The sequence below is a fragment of the Penaeus monodon genome, chromosome 12, assembly GCF_015228065.2.
Source record: "Penaeus monodon isolate SGIC_2016 chromosome 12, NSTDA_Pmon_1, whole genome shotgun sequence".
Lineage (NCBI taxonomy): Eukaryota > Metazoa > Arthropoda > Malacostraca > Decapoda > Penaeidae > Penaeus > Penaeus monodon.
In genome coordinates, this window is record NC_051397.1 from 48,311,659 (window position 1) to 48,338,411 (window position 26,753).

At 37.7% G+C, this 26,753-nt stretch overlaps 1 protein-coding gene across 1 annotated transcript; it reads right to left on the minus strand.

Annotated features, from left to right (window-relative positions):
• Positions 1 to 13,172: 13,172 nt before the first annotated feature.
• On the minus strand, positions 13,173 to 26,621 carry LOC119579737. Its single transcript, XM_037927637.1, is given in 9 exon segments — positions 13,173 to 13,228; positions 14,555 to 14,756; positions 14,873 to 15,201; positions 15,661 to 15,960; positions 16,117 to 18,759; positions 18,898 to 19,098; positions 20,846 to 20,991; positions 22,842 to 23,016; positions 26,399 to 26,621. Coding segments are annotated over 9 exon segments (4,104 nt in total). The 5' UTR covers positions 26,451 to 26,621.
• Positions 26,622 to 26,753: the final 132 nt, after the last annotated feature.

A 26,753-nucleotide genomic window follows, 5' to 3' on the forward strand; every position in this document is an offset into this window, starting at 1 on the left:
CACTGCCTTCATTTTCATAAATAAACATAATCAAAATATGAAAAGTACATGGCATGTACAAAATTAAACGAGAATGATAAAAAAAAAGTTAAAAGGCTAAGACAAATAATTAAAACCATTGAAAAATAAAGCTTCTTAAAAAGTACTGACGTCATTGACATCGCTAAAAAGCTAAAAAGACGATGTCAGTAACGTAAAACATGAATAAAAACATTTATATGATAAAATCATAAAATAAAAATACAAATACATACAATAAAAAGACAAGTTTACAATATAAAAAGGACAAACCCCGTCATGCTCGTCTTTAAATCGAATAAAAAGCTAAAATAAGAATACGAAAAATAAATCTTAATAAAAAAACAATTAAAATGACGATCAAAATGATTAAAAACACTAAATAAAATAGTACGGAGGCAACCTTTAAGAACTAAAACAATAAAAGACATCAATCATTACGTAAAAGAACGAAATAAAACACAGAAAACGTGATACACTCGACTTAGAAAATGGGGTAAAATAAAGGGAAACTTAACTAAAAGTGAGCAGGGGTAAAACGGTAATAAAAATAAAAGGGAGATCTGGACACCCCATCTGGATTCTGCTGTCTCTCTGAGGCGAGGTTTGAAGAACCTTCACAATATATTCCACGTTCGTTCCCTGATCCACGTCGCCCTCATCCGATCCCTTAGGTTAATTCCCAGCATCAACTTTTCCATTCCTCTTTCGGCACTTATTAGTTTCCTCTCCAGTAATTTGGCCGGAGTCCATGTTTCGGATACTTAAGTTATAACTGGGAGGACGAACTGGTTAAAGGCCGTCAAGTCGCTCCAACCTAGACTGATGCGTCGCTTTGTTTCTTCTTCACTGGATGTGTTGTCTGTATGCCATTGTTGAGAATCCACTGCGGAAGCCTGCCTGTTCCCTAGGCTGATTAGAATCTAGTGTCAGAAATGCAAGCTGTGATGATATTTGTGAACAGTTTGTAAATAACTGAAAGGAGGCTTATGGCTCCGTAGTTCTTTAGATCTTCTCTATCCCCCTTTTTATGTATCAAAATAATTGTTGCGTTTTCCCAGATTTTCGGACTTCTGCCGTTGATAAAGCATTTGTTGTAAAGATTGGCTAGTTTCACTATTGCAGTTTCTCCTCCCTGCATCTATTATAAGTATACCAATTCCGTCTTCACCTGGTTTTTCCTCACTTCATGCCTTCAAGCGCTCTTTTTATTTCTTCTGCTGTGATGTTAGGTACATCTCTAGTTACCGCGTTACTCCTGTCCGTGGCTGTCCATTTGAGTTGCATAAATCCCTGTAATAGTCTTTCACTTCATTTTTGTTATATGTCACTTCTCCGTCTGGTTTCTTTATTGATTTCTCCCTATTCCAATTCTTCTTCATGCTGGTACTTGAAATCACTCAAATCACTCCCCAATAGAGCAATAGAATTTTCTGTCCTACAACATACCGTTTAATGAAAGAAAATTCCTCAAGTAATACGAATTAGATTCTCATAGTCCTTATAGTGGATGTGCAAAGGTTCATCAACGTGGAGCGGCTCCTGAGCAAGGTCTATATAAGTATATAGACTTACATAGGCCTTGCTCCTGAGGGCCGTTGTTGTTTTCGATTTTTCATAATAATTGGGAAATAGACAGCCGAGTTACCCCCCACCTATTGGCCATTGGTAAGCCTTTCCAACAAGGCTGACATAGTGTGGGCTTAGGAGTACCAACACATACACACACACACACACACACACACACACACACACACCACACCACACCACAATATAATTTAAAATTATATATATAATTATATTTATTATATATAATAAATTTTAGTATTATATATATTATAAAATATATATATAAAACCTACCGTTAAAAAAAAAAAAAAAAAAAAAATATTATTATATATTTGTGTGTGTGTTGTGTAGTGATGTGGTGTGTAGGTTTAAAAAACCACACACCACACACACACACACACACAGATTATATAGATTGGTGTCATGTGTGTATATATATGTACATACTAGCCGGCTGTACCGGCGACCGACTGGAGCTTTCCTATTATCCTTTTTTTACGAACTTTATTTTCTTTAGGGAGAGAAATTCTAAGCCACAGCAATCAAGAAAAAGTGAGAATGTTTTAGTCATATTACATCCTAGCTTGTAAGAGCCTCTAAATCAGGAGTCGGCAACCTTTCGGTGCGAGGCCAGAGAAAGTTTTGGAGTAGCCCTTTGGGCCCCGGGTTGCCAAAGGAACCCAAGAGACCCGGGGGTTACAAAGAAGAGGGGAAAACAGGGAAAAACCATTTATTAAACTGCATGAAAAAAAAAAATCAATCAATGCTGCGAAGGGGGGTCTGCCCCCTGGGGCTCAGGTTGCCCCCCTTCTCTAAAAAAAACAATATTTTTTTTTTTCTCTCTGGAGCAAAAACAAAAAAATTCTGTGGGGAGCTAACCCGAGAGCATCCAACATATAAGCGTCCATGGGAGAAGCATGGTGTCTTGAGATGAAGGGCCCAACCCCCAGGGGGAGCTGGGGTCGAGGATGAAGACATGTTTCCCCTGCCTATTCCCGTCATTATTAATGAGAGCCTCAGTGTGACGTGAGGGCAGCTCTCAAGCATTAGTATATACGAATATCATCTATATAGATATATGTATATATAGATATATATTATATATATATATATATATACTAGAGAGAGAGGAGAGAGAGAGAGAGAGAAGAGAAGAGAGTAGAGATACACGACACACAAACACACACACACACACACACCCAACACCACATCACACACACACACAATCTATAATTATGTATATATATCTATATATATATATCTATATATATATATATTCATATATACGAAATTATAGTGACCTAGGTATATTATGACATATGATATATATACTATAATATAGATATAGTAATATAATATAATAAATTATATATAGTATATGCATATATATTATATATATAATATATAAATATATATATACTATGTAATTATATAAATAATGTATATATACTTATATAGATATTATATATATATTGATATTACCTTCTATATATGGAGATATAATTCTTCTTCTTCTTTTAAACGGTAAGTCAATGTCTGAGCCACCGTGTCACAGGTCATGTACTTAATGTTAAAATATATATATCTATATAATAATCTATATATATATATATATATATATATATTTGTATATATATATATATAGTGTGTGTGTGTGTGTGTTTTCGTGTGCGCTTTGTGTGTGTATGTGTTGGTTTTGGGGGGTGTGTGTGTGTAGTTTATTTAGCGACTCTATGTATTTACACGTGCTTTCTTAATCGTGTATTGATATACTTCTTGACGTGTTTTGTGCCTGGTGTGCGGCCTATTGGCGTGTATATTTACCGATTTAACGATGTCTGGGGGTTTTTTTTTTTTTTTTAAGACTACTTGGAATATATAGATATATAATTTATATATATATATTATATATGATTATATATATATATATATCTTATATACATCTCTATATAGATTATATTCTTATCTATTAGATATATACATATATATAGCTATATATATATCTCATATATATATATATATATTAATATATTTTTTTTTTTTTTGTTTTTTTTTTTTTTTTTTTGTTGGGAGGGGGGGGGGGGGGATGGAACGTTTCTTCAACATACTCATATTCGTCAATCTTTATTCTTTGAAACTCGATACCCTCAATTCTGTCTCGCGCGTATAGTCCGGGTTCCTAACCGGGCAGGGGGTGGGGGCTGAACCGGCATGCAACGATAGTCCGTCGTGGTAGTGAGCGTTAGACCTTCTCGAGTAACCAAGCGACAGAGGGACAGCTGCCGGGTTCGCAACTCGCGTGGAGTTCAAGCAGGTATGCCGGGGGTGGGAGGGGGGGAGCGGAACCAAGCGGAACCACAGGTCTATGGGAATATTGTATCAAGCAAGATAGGAGGTTCTTCATAGTGTTGGTAATTCAACGTTTTTTTCTTACAGATCACCTTGCCGGCAACTTCATTAAATTTGGGCGAAACTTTGTTTTATCTTGCGAAAAGCATCATACGTAACTTGGGAAGCTGCTCGGGTTTACTGCCCTGGCTTGGGAGGAGACTTGGCTGTGTTTCCGAGACGCCAACGCTTCGCAGAATGCTCTTTAATTACGCCAAAGCTTCAGGTGAGTGATTTCCTAATTCATGTCAAGTGCAGAGATACTTGATCTAATGATAAGTTTTAAACAGTCACTATCACTGATATTTGCAACATAACATCAGTATTATCTAGTTGTTGAAAAGTATTTATTGATGGAGTGTAGCGTCTCATGATATCCAAACAATACTCACCGCCGAGTTTTTGTTGACTTGTTTCTTTTGAACTCTGTCTGCTCTACTCAATTCACGACTAGCAACAACGTGGTAGATTAGTGGTATTCATATCCAATGTAACCGACGTTTCCATGCAACCGAATTCGCTAAAATTAAGGGGTCTAATGTGCTAGCAAGTATAATTACTCAGTTTTTCAGTATGTACCTCCGGCTCGAATTTCAAGAATCTGCGACAGTCGAACACGTTAATTATACATACAAAGCAACTTAATGCCGGACGTTCTCCTCCCCAGGACTGTCGAACCCCGCACATACCTGGGTGGGCGGAAGCGACATCGCACTTGAGGGGAATGGAAGTGCATCTCCGGGGAAAGACATGCCGAGGACGCCCTTTGGGGAGACTATAATTAGTAAGTCATTCTCGGACTCTAAATAATGATTCAGAAGAAAAAAATGATAAGTCTAATGATTCTAAGTCATATATCACTATACACTTGCAGCAAGCACGGCATGCATCGCATAATAGTCATATGGCGCTTCAAAAAGTACTTGAACATACAGCAAAAATACTGAGGATTGCCCTGTTTAGTTACCTATCATTCTGGCTCACATGGTTTTACTTTACAACAGCGTTTCAGCCGACAAGACGCAGCTGGGCATGGTTTACGTGGAAGAAACCGTGTGCCAATCCTTTGTCTTTTAGCGGTGGATGGCTTCTTAACTTCCATGGTGTTTTTTCTTGTGGACTATAAGGTTCGTTTGTTGCAGGCGAAAGGTAATGATATCCTCTCTGCTAGAAAAAACCAAATCAAGAAAACTTAACCACATGGCGGGGTAAGCCTTTAAGTTCAATAATGTGGGGGGCGGTGCAAAGTGTAACACTGAAGAAAAGAAAAGTTAAATTTTCATGTCAATTAAAGAAGTATTAATTTATTACAGTGTAAATGATGTAATGTGGGGCCTCCAGTGTTCAAATCGAGTATTACTAGGTTTATCACTTCAATAAATATCTTAATCTGGAGGTACAAAATATTAATCACTAAGAGCTTTGTGACTAATCTGAAATTTTAATATGTTTCTAAGTTTTCTTTCTTCTGGTGAGGTCATGTATGCTTCCAATTATACTATTTCACTCCAATTTACCTTAGTTTCTAAGCAGCAACATCAAGTATAATAAATTTCTTGCTTTATAAAAAAAGATCGCTAAGGTGTGTAGAGTGAATCATTCTACCAGAAGGTGCACAATGTAGTGCTCACGGCAGACTTTAGAGATCGACTAAATCGGCACGATATATGAGAGGAAGCCAGCACTTAATATGACAACTCAGAAAATAAACACAAAAATTATTGCTTACTCACCGTTCGCCGCTGCCGACAACACAAAACTTGGTCGTTAAGCTCGGACTATCAAACACTCTCTGACGCGAGCGTGGCCTCCTTATGCAATGGAGAGAATAAGCGGTGCTCACAACCACCTAAATTGGACTAGGTTTGGCCTGCCTGGCACATCCCATTCTGGAGAATACACCCAAACCATTAAATTACTGCACTTTTCTGCCATGGCAAGATAAGTGAGAATTCGGGTTTTATTGAGCGAAATACTCCCAGAAACGTCGAAATATGCGGAAGGCAGTAAGGTCATAGGGGCTAATATATCAGGGCAAATGAAGTCACAAGTATTTGCCAGGAATGAATACGAACTCGTGCACGGCGTTTCAATATTACGTACAGCCCTGTCTTGACACGCATACACAGTTTTGTGGGGTTACACCATTTACAGCAATAATATAACGGACACCCGCCACCGAGTTTGTTAGCATCCTAACAGTGCGCTAATACATCTCAGTGCTAGTACCCGGCGAACTTAAATGGTAAATCTTCCTCAAGTTCCTTGAATCTTTTTATTTATACCGTGATTCACCTATCGTATGATACCCCTAGTGGTTATGATTTAGTTGGGCCATAAGCCAGAGTCTAGAATACACGTCCTATTCTCTAGAATATCTATCTCTCTCATTTTTCCATCTATTTCCTTGTTCTACTCTATCCTATCTATCTATCCTGATCTATCTATATATATATATTATCTATATATATATGTATGATAGTAGTATATATATATGTAATTTATATATACATGTAACATACAGAAGATAGTGTATGATAATCATCAATGTGTTTATATATATAATACAAATATATAATATATATACCCTAATAATCTATATTTATCCTATATCTTATATATAATATATATATATTACATATACAGTACCATGTATTACTACATACATACATACATACATACTACGAATACATCATACATACATACATACATACATGCCATGCATATATATATATTATCATATATATTATATATAGTATATAGTATATATATATATCTTTATATATATTATATATATATATTTTTGTTACATTATCATCTGTAATACGTATGATGTGGTTTGTGTGTTGTATCATACACATATAATTATTTATTATTAAGTTAGTATGTCATAGTTATTATATATTAAGACCTAAAATTATGCTATAAGAACTTTTATTAACATATATCCATATATGAATTATTCATAATCATATATATCATAGGATACAGTATATTAGCCTATTATTATATATAATAGTAGAGCTCTATAGGTGTCAGGATTATTTTATGGTTAGCTGTATAATGTATTATTATTTATGTCAATAGCGGCTTTTCCGGGGGGAGGTTCCAGTAACCGGACCTGTTCATGGGGTCATTGTGCATGAGTGTTCTGGTGTCGGTCGACAAAGGAGGGCCCTCTCCACAAGTGGGTACATACCTATGACCTTCCTGCTGATTACAAGGCCCATATGTCTTTCAATAAACAAGGTATGATCTACGCTGTCATTAATCACGTGACTTAGCATGCCTAACCAGGAATCATGGGTCTGACATTGATGTTGATGGAGCTCCTATATACAGGTTCAAGGGACCCCTCTGCTTAGAGTTGGCGAGTGCTTTGCACAGCATTTGAGTAATACTGAACGTTAACAGGAGGATTATGGGGTTAAGATGCGACAAAAGAGTAATATACAAGTAGGTAAGCTACATGGTTTAAAAAACAACGCGGCAGGCACCCCTCCCCCTGTGACCCACTATGGAAGGCACTCCCCCTGCATTCGCCACTCTGGAATACAGGATTATCCCATATTCTATGACAGGATAGGCGCAGCAGGCATACCCAGAACCATACCTAACACATCTAATGTAGGGGTCGCAGTCCTCCTGAACACGAATCTGTGAGGCCAACATATATTCTGAGATGGAACCAGTGGATTTCGAAACCTGTAGTCCTCGTTTTTTAATACATCTTGATTTTTTTGCATTACGGAGCTTTTTGTAACTCTATATTCTGTAGCATGAAGGGCCTGAGCTCCTCACCACATCAACACAAAGCTCTGATGGAAGACAAGTCTGTAACTGTGGCAGAAACAGAATATATGTAAACCAAGTGGGTTAATTTCTTGTCCACGACTGTATATACATTTGTCCTGTCTGCAGAACGGCATGGGAGCTTTTGAGTTTTTGCTTCCCTATGCTACGATGGGTTCCACTACTTAGGAATTACATCGAGTTGTATTTCAGGCTGCACTCGCGACCACCACAGCTTCTCCTGGGAGGCGTCGAAATAGCACACTGTAGGGGTCGCTTCTGGTCGATTTGCGGCTTCATACCTGAGGTGCACGATAGCCATGACCCTCAGTGAGCTTTGTTTAAATCATGTGCTACTGCGCAGAGTAAGATGTGCGGGAGGCGCGGGCAGTCGGCGTGATTAAACTTCAATATGAAGTGTGTTTCGAATCAGAAGAGGCTACAGCATTGCTGGTCCGCCTCGATGTTCATGGATCCTTTTTTTGAGCGGGTCCATCCCGATATCGAAACCCTGCTGGCCTTTGTGAATTGTTATTCACGTTCAAGCTCTTGCGGCACGAGCTGGCAAATGGGGTCCGCGAGCATCACCCTCTGGTCGAATTTCTCCTGGAAAGTGATGTTTCACTGAGTCCTTGGCCAGTAAGGTATGTAACGAAGGCCGATGAGTGGTAGAGTGCAGACAAGTCGCGTCTGGCACGATGCGGAAATCTTTGGTAGCGGTGAAGGTGAAAGAGACCTTGTTTACTTGTTGCAGTATATTGTAGAGAGGGAATGTGTAGCTGATGGACAGAGGTTCGGTCCGGTCATCGTGTTGTAGGCTTCCTGACTGTCGTCGCAGGCGCCCTCTTTAAACTAAGGACTGAACTAGGAAACTCATAAGGGTTGCGATGTACTCGGAGGTGTGGAGGAAAGGATGTGATCGTGTACATGGGGCGACGTTGTGAGACGGAAGGCCTGCAGATGTCGCGTCCGCTGTCCTGTTTTAAATATATATTGATAGGTTAATAATGTTATATGTATGGCAATGGTAGGGTAAGTGAAGGAGTCTGCTACGAGTGGTCCAATGGATACCCCAGCAATAAAGGTTGTGTGAAAACATCTAAGGTCCATTATGGTGATCCTCCTGTGGAGAGGTTTGGAGTGTGGTGCAGTGGGCCATATGTGAAATGAAATGGGCCCATGTGTGACATAGGTCTTACAGGATGTCATCAGGGGCCAAGGAAGGATCGTCGAGATGGACAAGAGCAAGTACAACGTGGGGAGAGTGATTGATGGTCAGTATCTTCGGGGAGATACGTGGCACTCTTCTTGCAGTTATTATGGAACAGACCCTAGTGACAGCCATCGGAGCTGTCTCTCCAGGCGGGTCTCTCCAGCTGTCTCTCCAGGTGGTACACACCCCGCCAATCACACCTATACAACACGACACCCTGTACCAGTCACCACCTACACACTCTGTAACCCGAGAAATCGTCTCATACACAACATCAATCTGAAAGTAGTGAATGGAAGGCAGAAGAAGTGCCATCTCTGTGACCGTTAGCTCAAAGTAAACCCACTTCGTCGGGCACATGTCACAGTACATGTTTCCCCATACACTTCCAGGACCTGGAATCTACAAGGCCAACTTCCTATTCAGCGCCAATAGTGGTCCACTGTATATCCTCACGACCTCTACCTCAATTCCAGACCACATCATTCACCTCTATCGTCCCTTATGGGTAGAGTTGACGGCTTCATGGCATCAAGTTCGTGGCATTCTGCCAGGTGCAGCTGATTGCGACCATTGCGTCTGCATGGTTGTTTAGAAAATAAAAAGAACTCCATGTTTTGTACATACTCTGAGCTGTAGCATCTATTTAGGAGCCTGCAGCATTTTTCCCATCACCATTGTTGGTTCAGACGACCTCCTTTTCCACATATTATTTCGTCCACATTCACTCCCATGGGTGTACTTATACATTGGACAGCAAGTATACCCTCCGCCATTACCGTTTCCCTTATTGTGTCCTTTTATGTACATCAAATGCATTTTCTAACCATTTACACCCACTCTTGGACTCTGGAACTTTAGCAATACCTCATAGCCAATTCTATAATACAAACCCCCTTACTTTGAGTCTTACTTTAACTGTCGTCCTAGCAGTTAACGTTTGTCCGTTTTGTCGTCTTTCGTCTTCTAGCCCCAGTTGACTTGTTGTTAGACTCCCCTTACTCACGCCCCTTTTTCTAATAAGTTTAGTCTTTCGTGGGTATGTCACGCCAGGGCCTCTTTTTCCTTCTATCTCTTGCCTTTGCCAGACCAATCATTTTTTTTTCCTCTTTTTATTTATTGCTCACTCCTTGTCACCTTCTTCTTGCCCTTACTGCTGTTGTGTTATACCCCCTCGACTCCGTCCCCAGTCTCCCCACCATTAGTACCAGTGCTCACCCACTCTGACCACTTCCAGGTGCAAACCAAAGTTGTGCACCGCTCGGGCGCCTGCTTCTTCATCATGTCCTCCCTTTGTGACGTAGTCCTTTTGTGGGACTCCCTCTCTGTGTGAATACCATTCATCACCTCCCTTTCCCAGTTCCCCCACGTTTGTTGTCCATTGCCATTCCCTGTGTCACTGAGTTCTGTCGCTTTCGCCAGCATTTTGGCTGAAGCATTGAGTGAAGGGAAATAACTCACCATGAGTACTACAAAGCTCTAGACGGGTGATTAGAACTCCTTTGTACATTTATGAATTAGGCCTTTCCGGTTTATTTTCCCCATTAATAAACCCGTTAAGTTAATTTTATGTCTCCATATACATTTTCTATAAGTGTTTTAACACTCTGCAATATACTCACCACCTAAGCTGCCCAGCACCTACGCATTGGCGTGTCAGTTTAGTTAGTTTTGACCATCATCTCTTGGGGGCCTAGATGATCAGTCTGACCCTTCCGTTTGCTCACCAGAAGTCAACCGTGCCGGGTAACCACCAGCCCTCCAAACCCCCCTCGGGCTGACATGGCCCCGACCCAGACTACACCACCACTCAAGCGCTTGGCCCCCCAAGACAAAAGTAGAACGTCTCCCGTGTGTTCCCTTTTACTTGTGTTGTACATCCCAATTCTAAGGAGAAATATAGAGTCAAACCTATGTAACCATATATTATCACTGCAGACTCATGCCTCAAGCATCACCACCATGGTACATATGCCTCTCTGCCTGTTACATCAATGAGCCGTGACTGGAAGAGAGATAGGAGGGAGGATGCAATTTCCATGCGCAGATACCTATTCACTGCTGCTGTGACTGGTGGTATTACGGAATAGTGAGTATTACAACAGAGAAAGAAAGAAAGAAAAAAGGACACAAAGTAACAAAATGTTACTTATAGTTATTATTATTGTAATGAGTTATGGACTACCTCTAGTGCTATGTGGATCTGTGTGGGAAGACATGTTACAATCTGGATAAAGCAATAGCAAATGACAAATACGTCTAGTCTATGTCACTACACACGAGTGACGCTCCATGCACCTGCCCTACGGCCGCAAACCTGTCAGAAATGGCTACACAAGTACGCTTAATCCCTATTTTGGGCCATGTGATAGATTCAATGGATTAATAAAACAATGAATATAGACATTTCTACGAAACTTTCTTATGACCTACACTTATACTTTTTTTAGTCTAGCATAAAGACACAAATTGTGTGTATTGAATTTTGTCAAAAATCTCGAAATAGAATACTTAAAAAAAACAGAAAAAAGAAAGAAAGAAAGAAGAAGAAAAAAAAAAAAAAATCTAGAACCTTTTATTCAAAGTGTTTGATGATTCAGTCTCCAAACTTTCAGTTTTTTGTGATTCCTATATGATAATGGTGGTTTTACATTTAACTTATTCATATATGTTACTGGATATGGACCTTTTACCTCATTCTATCAAATGCTGTTTTTTTACAGAAACAAGTAGTTCATAACAGCTGGATACTTCGGTGGTGAAGGCTGTGAATCATTATGATGAACGGATTAAGAACTGTGTTGTTAAAGGTGGGAGGACGAACGTTTTACACAAACCATCAAAGGTACAACTAACAACTCCACTAACCAAAACCATGGTAACCTCAAACGAACCCTGTCTGAAACAAGTGGGTGGGGGATGTCCACATTAATATACATATTCAAAAATACAAGAATCATCATAAACTAACAAAAGAGTCAATAAAAACTTAACACAACTGTTTCAACTGATTTATTAGATGGTGGGGAAATGTCGATAACAATGATTAAATGTTTTATGTCTGCAGAATAAATTAGAAAACAACACATAATTTCTGAAACTACAGTAACAATTCTCAAATCTAAAATCTGAAATATATAAATAAAAACGAAGAAAATCAAAATCAAGAAAATGAAAATATTGCAAACATCCCCCTCCATGTCTTTTTGCTTCTGAAATACAATTGCTGAGCTTCTCTTCCGGGTGATGAATCACTTTAAACCGCGTAGTATCCTCCATCCTTTCCACATAAATCTCAAGAGGCAGCACCGGCTCCCCACATGGCATCAGAGTTGAGATGGTCATGAGAGCAAACCCCATGCCACTGCCCACACTCAGCTAATCAAGACTGCCACCTCTTCATGATTTGTCAAAGTACGTCATTAGGGACGTAACCAGGAACCGTATGTCGTATATAGACGGATTATACTTTGCCCGTCTTGTGGCTGAATGAATGATCCAAAGCGCATTAGTAATATAATATTAGTTAATTGCTGCTAGGATTAAGATAATCGTATCTTGTGTGTCCCTAAGTATTCCAGGACCTTGTTTCATTGACATTATGAATGCTGTTTAAGTTTTACAAACATTTACTTGTTTGCATATAATTCTAATTTTTAAAATTCTTTACATAAAAATTTAATCTCAAAGTCGAATAACCTGAGAACATTCCTCAGATTAATACATTATATAATCCTTACCTCTAGGGAAGACTAGTGGTTCAAATTTATTTCAAGTTTTCAAAATCTTGTCTTTGTCTAATATGCTATGCCTGCTGTTGTTTGGGTTAATTCCAGAGATTACTGTCACTGGATGTACTCCAAAATGAGCAATTGCCGCTTCACCCACAAAATGGGCTGTATGGTGTCCATGAAGCCCTTTGTGTCATATGTACACAGCATCTGTTGAGCAAAGACAACATCTCATAATAGTAATAAAACCTTGAACATTTTTATATCTATAAGTCAATACTGTATACACCACACAAAAACATTAAGAATACTGTACAAGCTTTAATACTACATTAATATCTTTAGCTATTCTCAAAGCCAATACTACAAAAAACCTAACATTTTCCAACCTTTAGTATCCCGCTGGTCTACAGTACATAGAAGCCCATATCACCCAATAAGATGGGAATCATGGTCTCTCGTCACATAACTTTGATATTACAGTTGACAAAGTCCTGCTGCCAAGCAATCACCTTCTCTGTTAGACAACTGGACAATTCCTATGAATCATGATGTTTTCTTTCAAATTTCACCTTTTTCCATACTTAAACCACTATAACCTTATTTGACATGACCGCATGATTTATGATTATTGTGCAGCCAAATTATGTATTGTTGCAAACAATTCCCCCCCCCCCCCCCTGCACTTTTCATTGATCCATGTAATGTAATGTTCACTTTAAATCTAGTACTGCTTGGGCACTTTTTTCTAGCCATATCCCTGAATAGTCACCCCCTATATATTTATTTTAAATTATTGAAAATTTTCTGCAGCATCAACATCTAAGGTCATTATCCGCATATTCAAATATAAAGATTGTGAGAGGCTTGGGGCAAAGCCCTAGATAAGGAAGTAGTGACAAGGTTAGGAATGCTCATTAGAGCAAATTTATGTTTAACAGTATTATGGAGTAGTATGGTAACAAGAATCATGGAAGCCCATGATCGTCACGGCCGCGGTGGCCGAATGGTTAGAGCGTCGGACTGTTCAACGACGCAATCTGATTTTAGAGGGTCGAGTCACCGGCCGGCGCTTTGTTCCCTTGGGCAAGGACTTCACCTCAAATCCTACCTAGCCAACTGGGTGGCCAAGCCAGCCCCAAGTCAGTGCTGGTCCCAAGCCCGGATAAAATAGAGATGAATGATTACCTAAAAAGGTAACAAACACCGGCAGTCCTCGTGGAAAGGAACTGGGACCCTACCACGTCTCACTCCAAGAGCATCACATGCATAAAACTACTATTAAGTATCATACTGTGAACCACGGCCTGCTCAGTACATGAACCGAACCGTTAAAAGGAGAAGGATGGTAACAAGAGGGGTGAAAGGGTAGCTGATGGTGTATAGTAGATAGGTAAAGGTTTGTTAGAAGAAGGAAGGAGTTAAGGGGCTAGGGAGCATTATGATCAAGTTTTGTGTGTGAATAGGTGCATGAATTAATGATTAGGGATAAGTGGATAGAACAAGGGGATGAAGAAGAGAGAAATGGAAAGGAGAAGAAAAGACCATGCACAAGTTTGAGGCGAGGGTTGGGGTCCATGCAGGGGTGATCCACTACATGTGCCTCATCCCGTCTCCTAATCCCTCCCCACTGAAAACAATGAGCAAGGGAGTGGGGAGTCTCCCTATAGAGTCCATTCTTCTTTACACTGCTTTTTCTGTATCACAGTTATCTCCTTGTATATATTTCTTTTTTACTACTCCATATAAGTAAGAGCTTTTTCAGGTGGGGGAGGGGGGGGGTACAAATTCTAAAACATGACATAAGTATTACCAAACATAAAATGCCAAGACACTAACTTACCTTTCAATGACCCACTCTGTTTCTTTCTGTTGAACATTAGTTCTAGATAATGTGAATGTGAAAGATCATCTGATTAGACAGTATGTGATGGAAGAGCTGTCTTCGTTTCCCTTTTCTCTCTAACCTTATTGCTAAACGCAGGTCTAAGTGTGCCCAAGGCTTGGTCCCAGAATGTTCTATCACTGAAGCTATGCCGCAAAACCTATAAAAGAAGTTACTTCAATTCCAGTTCAAGAGAGAGAGAGAAAAAAAATTATTTTGTCATACATTTTTCAATATACATTTTCTAAAATTATATACCAAAATTTAGAAACTTACTTGCTTTACATATGCTGGCCATAACTTGCTATCTAGCAAACTATTCTTTAGTGATGATGAATTAATACTAGGAAGAATATCATTCACAATCTGGGTTGTTTCTTTCAACAACTCTGTATCCTCCCTCTTGAAAAGGGTCCTGATGCTACTAAGGCAGATGTGTAGGAGAGTCAAGTTGACACCTAAAGGTAATGCTTTATGCTTGACACCAGTATCAGCTATTTTTTTAAATGCTGGTACCAAACTTAGATATTCCCTAGGTGGTGCCTCCTTCCTGATGACTATCTTCTCATATAAATTCTTGCACATTTCAAGTAAGCTTTCTTGATCTGAAAATTTTAAGTTTTCATTAAAAATGTATTTCCTAAAATAAAATCACTTTAAGGTATCTTCTAATATAATGATATACATATCTTTAAAAAGTCAAATTATTCTGAGTATGTCAATTGTTGAAAGTGAGTTTTTTCTCAATGATATATTGGTAAACTTCTTTAACCCACTGTACTGTCATGGCGCATGCGCGCACGCACACACGCACACACACATATATATGTATATATATATGTATATATGTATGTATGAACACACACGCACACGCACGCGCGCGCGCGCACACACACACACACACACACACACACACACACACACACACACACACACACACACACACACACACACACACACACACACACACACACACACACATATATCAGTGGTTTTATCTACATCTACCCATTTCTCTATACACTAACATATCTTTTATTTGTTAATCTATCCATCTATATTACCAAATATTTCAAATTTCAGTGCACAGCTGAAGAGCTTGTTGTATCCTCCTTTCTCTTCTTCCATCGTGAGAGCCCAAGACTTGAGATCTTCAGCCAAATCACGTAAAACTACAGCAACTGTGGGTACGCTTTCTTCCTGCGCTGCAAGTAATGCTAAAAGAGCTGTATGGGATGGTATCAGTGATTTCTGCTTCTTCAGCTTTTTGGCAAAAATGACTGCATGGGGTGGATGTAGCTGCAAAATGTGGCAGCACAGCTTGGAACTGGGTGGGCTAGAGTGAAGGAGAGACTTCAAGTCATCTGTTGAGAGATTATACATATAATAAGAGGGTAATTTTATGCTATTGAGGCTTTGAATGGATATAAACTAAACATTGTATTGAAAACTTTCAGCAATCATGGAAGGACATGTAATTCACTCAGAATGGTTTTATAAATAAATACTTTTACACAAACCTGAGCGTAGATGTTTAACTTCTTCAGCAGTCAAAACCTCTATCAGCAATTGCTCAAGAAATGACATCATTTGCTTCTTTTCATCCCTTGGTTCTTCCCTTTGTTGACTCCACTCCAAATACTTTACCAACATCAAATTTACTGACTGCACTTTTGGTTTCCTTTTTGCACTTGTTATTTGTGACAAAAGCTTGAGGAGCTCTAACAACAAGTTATTTAGTGATACTGAATCTGTGCAGGATGATTTCAAGCAAACAATGAAGAGATCTTCAACCTGAGCATAACTTAAAAGTACATGTTCTGAAGAAATATATGGTATCACAGGACTTAGGAAATCTATTTCCTCATCTTGTTGAAGCAGGTGCATCTTTATGTCTTTAAACAACTTATCATAATATGGTGATGTAACAGGTGCAAGATCTGGATATTTTGAAAGCACTAAAGAAATAAAGGTATGAGCAAGACTGGTCACACTGTTCTTCTTAGTTGAGGAAAATGGCCGGTAGTTTGACAGAATGGAATGATATTCTAAAATTATTTGAATTAATTTTTTTGACTGGCTCTGGTCATCTTGCTCAAGTACTGCAGACATGTTTTTCAGAACATATACAAATTTCTTAGTCAGTTTACTTCTACTGCTTTTATCATCTCCTGATAGCTCTTTATCTAAGTAAACAAGAACTTGTTGTGCTGTCAAAATAATATTACTCTCCTTCATAAGCAGATGCAAATTCTCAGCCTCTAACAAAGCTTCAACCGATGACCAATCTCGACTCATGAAGACATGTTTAAGAATATCTGCCAGACTGTCAGTGTTACTCAAAATTTGGGTCTTTGCTTTTGAAGATAGCTTGCCTTGGCTCCAATACTTTAAGTATTGCTTTAATTCAGGTGTTAGTATATTTCCCTTGTCTAGAAGAAAATCTGCCAGATATATAGGATTATTCAGTGTATGAAGGTAATCATTTACCACCCGAGAAAAGTACTGTATACAATCTGAATCTGGATTAGCTGTTAGAAGCTCAACAGCTGCTGGCACAAGCCGAGAAAACGGTAGAGTAGAGTTAAGATTAGAAATGTCTTCATTGTCTATGACATCCATTTCCTCTAGTTCCTTCATAAATGAAGTGTCATAACTAGCCTGCAAACCAGATGATGCCAGTTCAATAAGAAGATCTGTATACTCACTAAGGGATAAGACAGTCTTTTGGATGACATGAGTCAAGAAAGCTGAAAGCTGGACAGAGTTGTCCTTTATGTAATCCAACCAGAAACTTAGATCTCCTTCATAAACAGTGAGGCCATTATGAATCAAACTATTTGATATTATATCTAAACATTTCTGTGTAAAAGTATGTGTCTTCAATTTTTCTTTGTCAAAAGATGAAACTTCTTCCTTTGCCTGAGAATAAGTCATGATTAACTGATACAACATACTTTTTTCAACCTGCTGATTTTCTGCACCTCCTAAAGCAAAATTGTCAACAATAATGCCATGTCTGTCATTAGAACCTGATAAACACTCTATACACAAAAACTGCAGTTCTAGTTTCATCTCTACTGCTTTTGCCCTGTTCTCATTATTACTGTCATTACTATCAGTCAAATTTCGAACAACTTGTAACAGGTTCAAAGAATGGATAGCTTCTTCATTTGCATGAGCTGGGAATAATTCTTGGCAAAGAATTAAAACTTTAACAATAGGAATGAGTAACTCAGTGCTGGACTTCCTTGTGCTTTCTCTACCATCTCCTTTCTTAAAGGGTAACTGGCCTGTAGATCTCTGCCAGCATTTAATTACACCACTGACCCCACCTAAGTAGGTATGAACATTCCCTAGCAGATATTTCTGCATGGAAAGAAACTTTCCTCTGGGCAAAGACTTGTCTGTTTCCAAATGCTTAACAGTTTCACTTGTTTTTGATAGAATGGTCTTCATCAGTGACACTGCACAGAGCCTACAGCTCTCATTTTCAGACTCAAGAAGGATACTGAAAAACTTTTCACCTAATGGGCTTGGAACTAGTGCTACTTGGACACCTCTTAAACCTTTCTCTGCCAAATATCTCCAAGGCTTCTGGTATTCCAGAATCCTGATTAACATGTCTATGATTGATATAAAATTTGATGATGCTCGGGGTGAAAGAATTTCATGGATGGAAAATAGGTATGACTTCAGGAGGTCTGGACTGTATCCTATTGCTTTAACAAGGAGGTCCTTTCCTTCCTCTAATTTCCATGGGCTTTCAAGACTTGATAGGATCTTGCCAACAGCCCAATTGTTGGACCAGATTTCACCCTGTCTCACCACCTTTTCTTTGAAAACAATGCCATATTTATAGCTTGTGCACAAGGTCAGCATGAGCCTGTGTACTGCAGTTCTGATTTGTTCTTGTTCCTTCATTCTTTTTGCTGCTAATTCCTCATCTAGTTCAAAATCTTTTTTAGATATGCTGCCTGCGGGTCCAACCCATCTATAAAGTTGTAAAAGTGGCATTGTGGTAGCTGGTGTGAACAGGTGAACCTTGTTGGTTTTGCTTACATGAGGATTATGCAACACAGAGTCCATTAACACTTTTAACACATTAAGGACAGTTTCACATGGGTCCCACACAAGGCCAGGAAAAACTGATGGCAGCAATTCTGTAAAAATAATTAAATAAATAAATATGAAAACACACATTTATGTATTATTTCACGTAAATTAGTAACATCAGTATTATAACAGCACTAAAAAATATACATAATAATAATAATAATAATAATAATAATAAATCTTACCTGCATTTTGAAGAAACTGCTTGACAAGTGTCACATCATCTGGTGCATTCAGGAAGGCCAAAAGAAAGTACATGCACCATGCACGAACGTCTCTAGAAACTCCACTCTCTCGACGACTCAACAGAATATTTAAATTCATTCTCTTCCAGTCTAAATTTGTTAACACTTCAGTTGCAGTTTCATATCCAATCATAACCATCCCTGATGATAAAGAAACCAACATAAAAAACTTTCATTAGCATTTCTGAAAAATTTGTCATGTGAAAAAATTTATCTAATAAATGCTAACTCTGCCTTTAGATGGCATATATGTCAGGGCAAGCTAAGAATGGCCATCTCACCAAGGGCATGCATAAAATGCTACTGTTATACCACTAAAGCCTCAATATTTCATGTATGTCTGTATCAAAGCCACAAACCCGGATATTACCTCTGTTTATGTGACATTGAAACACAGCTGCCATTTACCCTCATGTAGGGGTAGGCTCCCATATTAATATGGAGTCCCATAATCTAGGCTTTATGGCAATTTAGCTTTCTTAAGGTATTAGATTAATATTACAATAAACACTGCATCTTATAAAGGAGGGAGTTATTTCTTATCCTACTGGTAAAGACAAGGTCCTGTAATATATGCTTGCCAAAATGTAATCTAGCTTAACCCGTTATTGACGGTTCACGTGTAGACATGTCACAGAAAACGGGTCTCTCGGCAGGGTAAGCTTGTACGTGCAGCGACGCGCCAGAGCGCCCACTGCCTGGCCATTGCCAGATATCACTAGATTTTAATTGATCTCAGTGAATTCTTATGCCCGGCAATAACGGGTTAACATTAGTATTTTTTTGTAATGGGTCCTTTTTTTCTATTAAGATAATAATTCATCAGGGTATGGTCACACTAGTGGATTGCAAGTTGTGGGCCTCAGAAAAGAAACCCACACATTATTTCCCTCTTGGCCCTTTGGCCAAATGTAGTCTCCTTCTAGGGCCCCTTTGAAAGCCTACATGGATCTGGCTGGAAGATCAGGGACACTCTTTGTGTTTTAACACACTTAACTGTTTTGCTCTGGGTGTTTTATTCTTTCTAACACACACATACACAGACACACACACACACAAAGTTGAAAGATAAGATTCAATAAAGCCTCAAGTTCATTTCACAGTAAACTATGGTAAACTTTTTCTCTCTTTCTCATTTTGGGTAGAGGGTGGGGCATAATCTAGATGATTGGTGGGAAGAGGGATGGTGGGAGGAGCTATAGAATCTTGAGGGTAATATAGAGTCTAAAAAATTGAGCCAGAACAGAATACAGGATCAATCAGCAGCAACTAAAATAAAATGGAATTATGATGCCAATGTTGGCATCACAGTATATTCCACCGGTGCTTTATGACACTGAAACCACTATCACTGTGTGGAGCGGGTTAAATGTCAAGAGGCAAAGCTCAAGAGGTGACAGTAAGATGCCTCTACCCATTCTGTTTTATAAAAAACAGATGTTTCTCTCCTGCCCTTGACCCTCTGTAACAATTTGTAATTCTACTTCTATTGATGGAATCATAGGCATTTGTGAATTATACAAAGATGAATATGATTTTTTTATTTTATTTTATTTTTTTTTAATTTTAGTTTTGACTTGAATAATGAAGCTCACAATAAGAATCTGACTTGAGATGGCTGGTCAAGTAGGTTACTGTGATGATCCTCATGATCCTTTTTAGGATGGTTATCACAGAAATGCTATATTAAGCTTGGCTTAATATAGCATTAAAGTAGTAGTAACTACTGTTGCTACTACTTCTAATGACAACAATGGAAACTTGAATAAAAAATCAAAATAACTAATATCAAGTAATGGTAATAATAATAATGACAATGGTAACACTAATAACAAAATAAAAATAACAATGATAATACCAATTATACATACAACAATCATTACATTACCTGTAAGGCATTGTAAAGCTGCTCTGCTGTTTTTATTTATACTGGCTGGTGACACCAACTGGTAGAAGTGATGAATATGATCATGTAGGAGTTCTTGAGTAATGAAGACACCTGTCTTTCTGTACTTCTTTAGCTCTCCTGCAATACTGTATAAATTAACAAGCATAAGTGAAAGCTTACAGGCTATTATAAAAAAGATGGAATTTCTAGATATGCATAGATATTGTTATACGAACATTAATTTTAAAAAATGCATAATTTGTATTTTACATTTCTCTCCTCCACCAAGTTTATACAATAAAAATACAATGGTTATATATATATATATATATATATATATATATATATATATATATATATATATATATATATATATATATATATATATATATATATATATATATATATGTATATTTTATAGAGATCCAGAAAGACTACTAAAAATCCTATCTATCTTAATCAAATTCCATAAAGAGACTGGAAATATTATTTGTGTAACAATGTTTACACGGGGATATAAATAATTCCTCAAAATCTATCTATCTACCACTATTCTTCTTCAATGATTTGCCCTTTTTTTCTAATAAATCTTTAACCCAATGTATGTGATCTTTTACAGCAGCAGATATATGCCAAATGGCATATATCTGTATAGGTCAGGCATGCACTTCAGGGTTATTCTCTTGTTGAATTCACCTCAGTGACTCTTCCCAGTTGCTTGCCAAAATGTGATGAACATGATTGCTTTGACATCAACTTTTACATGTACTCAATTTTACATGTTTTCAAATTTTCTGACACTAACAGGAGAGAGAGAGAGAGAGAGAGAGAGAGAGAGAGAGAGAGAGAGAGAGAGAGAGAGAGAGAGAGAGAGAGAGAGAGAGAGAGAGAGAGAGAGAGAGAGAGAGAGAGAGGGAAAGGGGGAGAGAAGGGGAGAGAAGGGGAGAGAGGGGGAGAGAGGGGGAGAGAGGGGAGAGGGAGAGGGAGAGGGAGAGGGAGGAGGAGAGAGGGAGATATTGAAAAAACATTATTATTATTTTTTTTTTTTAATATATACTTTGAAGCATGTACGGCACATATGGCACATCTCTCGGATCTGTGGGTTTTGAACAACTATCCTCTAAGTCCAAATGACGCCAGCTGCGAACAAACCACCATGGTATCTGTAGGGTTGCCACCCACTGTTTAAGCGCAGTGCCTCCATGGCATTATACTAGATGCAGACTGTGCACAAAGTGTTATCCTGTTACTAATGGGTGATAAAATATCCTGTCATGGCAAATAATCACAGATGATAAGTGATATTAATTCATGTCACTTGTCTACATCTTGACTGCCGGGATGAGATCTCATGCATGCTATTGTGTGTTGGCCAATCATTGAAGTGCAAAGCAGAGTGCAATAATACAATTGATTTTTCTCAAATATTTCCTGCTGTTACTAGGTTAATAGTTCTATATTGTAATTTCGTCTATAATCAAATATATAAACATTTCCTAAAACCTAAATAAACTGTGATCAAATTTTTTGCAATAACATTTGAGAACAGGAATATATTTTTAAACCTTTATTCCAATAAGATGAATAACAACACATAGCTAGATAATCACAGAATTGTACATGTCTTTAAACTATATATATATAAATCAAAAATCTTTCTCTGCACATTAGTTCCCCACACATGCTTGGTATATAGATGCCTTATAAAGATCAAAATATAATTACCCCAGTAAATTAGTAATTTAAGTTAAGGATTATCTTAAATACCAATATTTAAAATAATAATAACCCTTCTCCTGTGTCAATACATTAAATCAGATTTGGAAAGGAAGAAAGAGAAGAAGTGGAGGAGGAGGAGAGAAGGAAGAGGAGTTAAAGGAGGAAGGAGGAAAAGAAAAAGAAAAGAAGAAGAAGAAGAAGAAGAAGAAGAAAAGAAAAAAGAAGAAAAGAAGAAAGGAGGAAAAGATTAAAAGAATAAAGATAATATACTACTTACTTCAGGAGTATGTGACTAAAGCTGGAAAGAATGACTGCAAGTTCATTTGAACTGATATTTTCCTTCCGCAGTAACCTCATAATTTCTGCACATTCAGGGGAAACATAGAGCAGGTCCTCTATGATCTCTTGGGGATTACTACTTTCTTCAACATCCTTGTTGAACTGTTGTAGAGCTGTAAAGTATGAATATGTTAGCAAAAGAAAATAAACTGGTTATTTTAAAGTGAGCATTTTTAATATATATGACAAAATAAGTTGAACATATTTGTAAAGTCATCCCGAAACAATACACAATAAATAAGCTGCATAAACAAAAATAAAACCAACAAACAAAAAATACAAGTCATTGTGATCATAAGCTGACCCCTATTTTTGCACTAATTGTAGGAGCTTTCAGAAAAGAAACTTCATACATTGACATAAAATGTATCTTAACCATTTGTGTCTAGATGGCATGTTGAGCCATGTGAAGAATGGTCACCTCACTGAAGATGTGTATATTATCCTACCATTATCTTAGCCCCACCACAATTTACAGTCCCTCTATCATGAAAACTTGCACCATGGTAGCTGGAAACGTTTGTGGGATTTCTGGCCAGAAAATTGCAGTTAGGCTTCACTGTATCAAAACTACAGACTACGACCATACATGGTCCATACATGGCATGAACATAAGCATGCTGGGTAAATATTCAGAATACCTTTGCGTAACCAATCAGGACAATATTGGTATCAATGGATTTCTTTGACTCTTTATTACCCATATATGTAGGACATTTGCAGCGGAATCCCCACCAAACCCCCACATTCTTGGCCCCGATAGTGGGGTGAGGCGGGAGAGGTACCACAGAAATTGTGCTCCAATATGTGGGAGCGCACGATGCCGAGTCTATCCTATGTTCTATCCTGCGATACATGGTGATTTCTTTATTGTCCAGGGCAGGGACATTTAACTATATATTGACCAATTTTCTGTATATATTCATATTTTACCAAGCAATTTCCCAGGTAACTTCAATGCCCTCCCTTCCTATTGGGGCCACGATTGTAGATATTGGGGGTTTCTGTGGCATAATTTATATATGAGTAGCAGAGAGTGAGAGGAATCCATTGACACCAATATCTTTGTGATTGGTCTAGCAAAGATATTCTGAATACTTTCTTCATGCTTATTGCCTGACATGGTGTGTGCCATGATGTTTATGTGCAGCCCTACAGTTTAGGCCTTGCTATGTTTTAGCTTTTCTGACTACCTTTTCTTTATGTATAATATACCACAAGGCTAATGCTTTTGAAGGCAACTGCAATCAATGTGCACATGGTACTCCATGCATGAAGCTGCATGTAGCTCTGTAAGCAACATGATGGCTGAGACTGTCAAGCCCTCCCAATGCTATCACCAAGCCACCTATACTTAAAGAGTGTCATGGCCCATACAAAGTGTGGACAAATGCAGATGCTACTAATAAACTGTAATACAAATTACTGTTACCATTATTACCTTGCACTAAATAAAACTACTAAAAATCTATCAAAACAAATTTATTAAATTCTCAGATATATAATACTATTAACTCTTGCTCAGAGGGCAACATCTTAAGACATTTAGGTGAGATAGGGTTCTGGCATCAGCCAATGTAGTACTTTACCATTCCAATAATAACAAGAAGTTCATACAACTGAAAGAAATACTAGTTAATAATTTGAATAAAATGAAATTTACTGTACAAGAGTTGTGCTCTTTAGTTCCATAGCTTCAGCAACCACATATGCTCATACTCACTCTTGCCCTCGCTCTTTCCCCCTCTCTCCATATATTATCATTATCGATATTACATCATATTGTATATGTGTGTGCATGTGCGTGTGCGTGCGTGTGTGTGCGTGCGTGCGTGCGTGCGTGCGTGCGTGTGTGTGTGTGTGTGTGTGTGTGTGTGTGTACGCATGTGCGTGCGTCTGCGTGTGTGTATATATATATATATATATATATATATATATATATATATATATATATATATATATATATATATATATATATATGTATATATATATATATATATATATATATATATATATATATATATATATATATATATATATATATATAACTTTTATTTATGTATATGTAAATGTATGTATATGTGAATGTAAACATCACTAATATGCTACATGTACATCTAATTTTTCATTTTCATTTTATTTATTTACCTACTTTTTTGAGGGAGGGGGCAGGGGTAATTACATTTTTTTACTATTTAGAGTATCTACATGGTGTGAGAATAATAGTTATATATCCTTTTTAAGGATATATGATCAAAGATGCCTTCCAGATACAATAATAATGAAACTCATACGGTCATTTACAAACATTGTACCAAATCTAACACTTTTCATTAATGAGAATTCCTGAACAAACTGAAAATAACAGTTGTCTGATACAGAACTATGATACTTACAATTAAATTCAATTCCATTATTTAAATGTAGAGATACATGGTATAACATTTTACAATTTTACAAATTCATTCTGACCAAATCATACTTCAGGAAGAATTCTGAATCTTGTTTATAAGAGTCACGTCACCTTTTATGCTGTGATAAGATGGATGAGATGTTTTTACTGTTCCAAACCCCTACTTTAGTGTCTGGGACAAGTTGTCCATCTCGTCCATCTCACCCTCCTTCACAGCAAGGTGATGAGGGCAAGATGTCACAAATGCATTTGTATGTAAACAATGACAGTTACAAGCAACCTTCAGATACTGACAAGTAATTTTATGACATTTTAACTCATTCCCGAAGGGTCACGTATGCACATACATTATAACATATCACTTGGTCTGTGGGGTGCGGCTGTACGCATGGCAATGTGCCAGAACATGTGGAAACAGAAGTTCTGCTACATGTAGCGGACTCCCGCGCTCAATGTCTGTACATTGAAAGTAAGTTACCTAAGCAACTCCTAAGCATAAGAAGAATTACAAAACCTATGCAGTGCGTAAAATAAAAACACCGGTATGATAAAATGATGAATGTTTACTTTTGTGTTGGTTGCACTATGGGTTATGAAGGCCTCAGAAGGGATTCCAAATGTGGCCTCATTGTTCTGGTGGTCCTGACAAGTTGTCTGGACAAACAAGAAGTTCTGAATGCAGCATTCATATAAATTTGCCTTAGATTTCATTAACTTATCAATTTTACAGACTGTCAATTGCAAAAACCTGATTGTCCCCCACAAAAACTGTAACCAAATTTGTCATAAGTATGATATTGTGCCAAGCAAAATCAGTATATCTTATCAAAGATTGTCATATTATTAAATTGATTTTTATTCATTACAAAGAAATACATATCTAATTGTGAAAAAGCAAGGATAATATTACTATAGCATATTCTGAGCTGGGTGTGATTCAAAGCCGTAGATAACTGAAACACTATAACTACAATTTCTATGCAGAGTTCATAAAAGGTAATCTTGGTCTCTTGGTCCTTAATTCTGTCATAAGTTTATGAAATACCAAACCACGATTTAACATCATCACTTGGATCTCTTACCAGCTATGGGTAGATTCCCACGAAGCTCTTGTACCAAACTAGACGCTCTCATCTTGATATCCTCTTGTTCCTTTTTCTTTTGTAAGGTCTTAGACTTATTCCCAGCCTATATCACCCGTAGCTCTGCCTCATGTTCTTAAATAAAGGCAAGTCAAGTGTCCTGAATCGCTACTTGTAAGCACGGGTAGACCAAACACACGTGCGACAGTGTGAGCCAACTGCGAGGGCTCAGTGGAATAACTTATATCTTCCTAATTTTGGCAATGAGGCAACTTTTAGTAAATTATCTAAAATAATTTAATGTTAATGTTAAAATAGATACATCAAAGATGTATTTTTTCTTATGGCAATATTA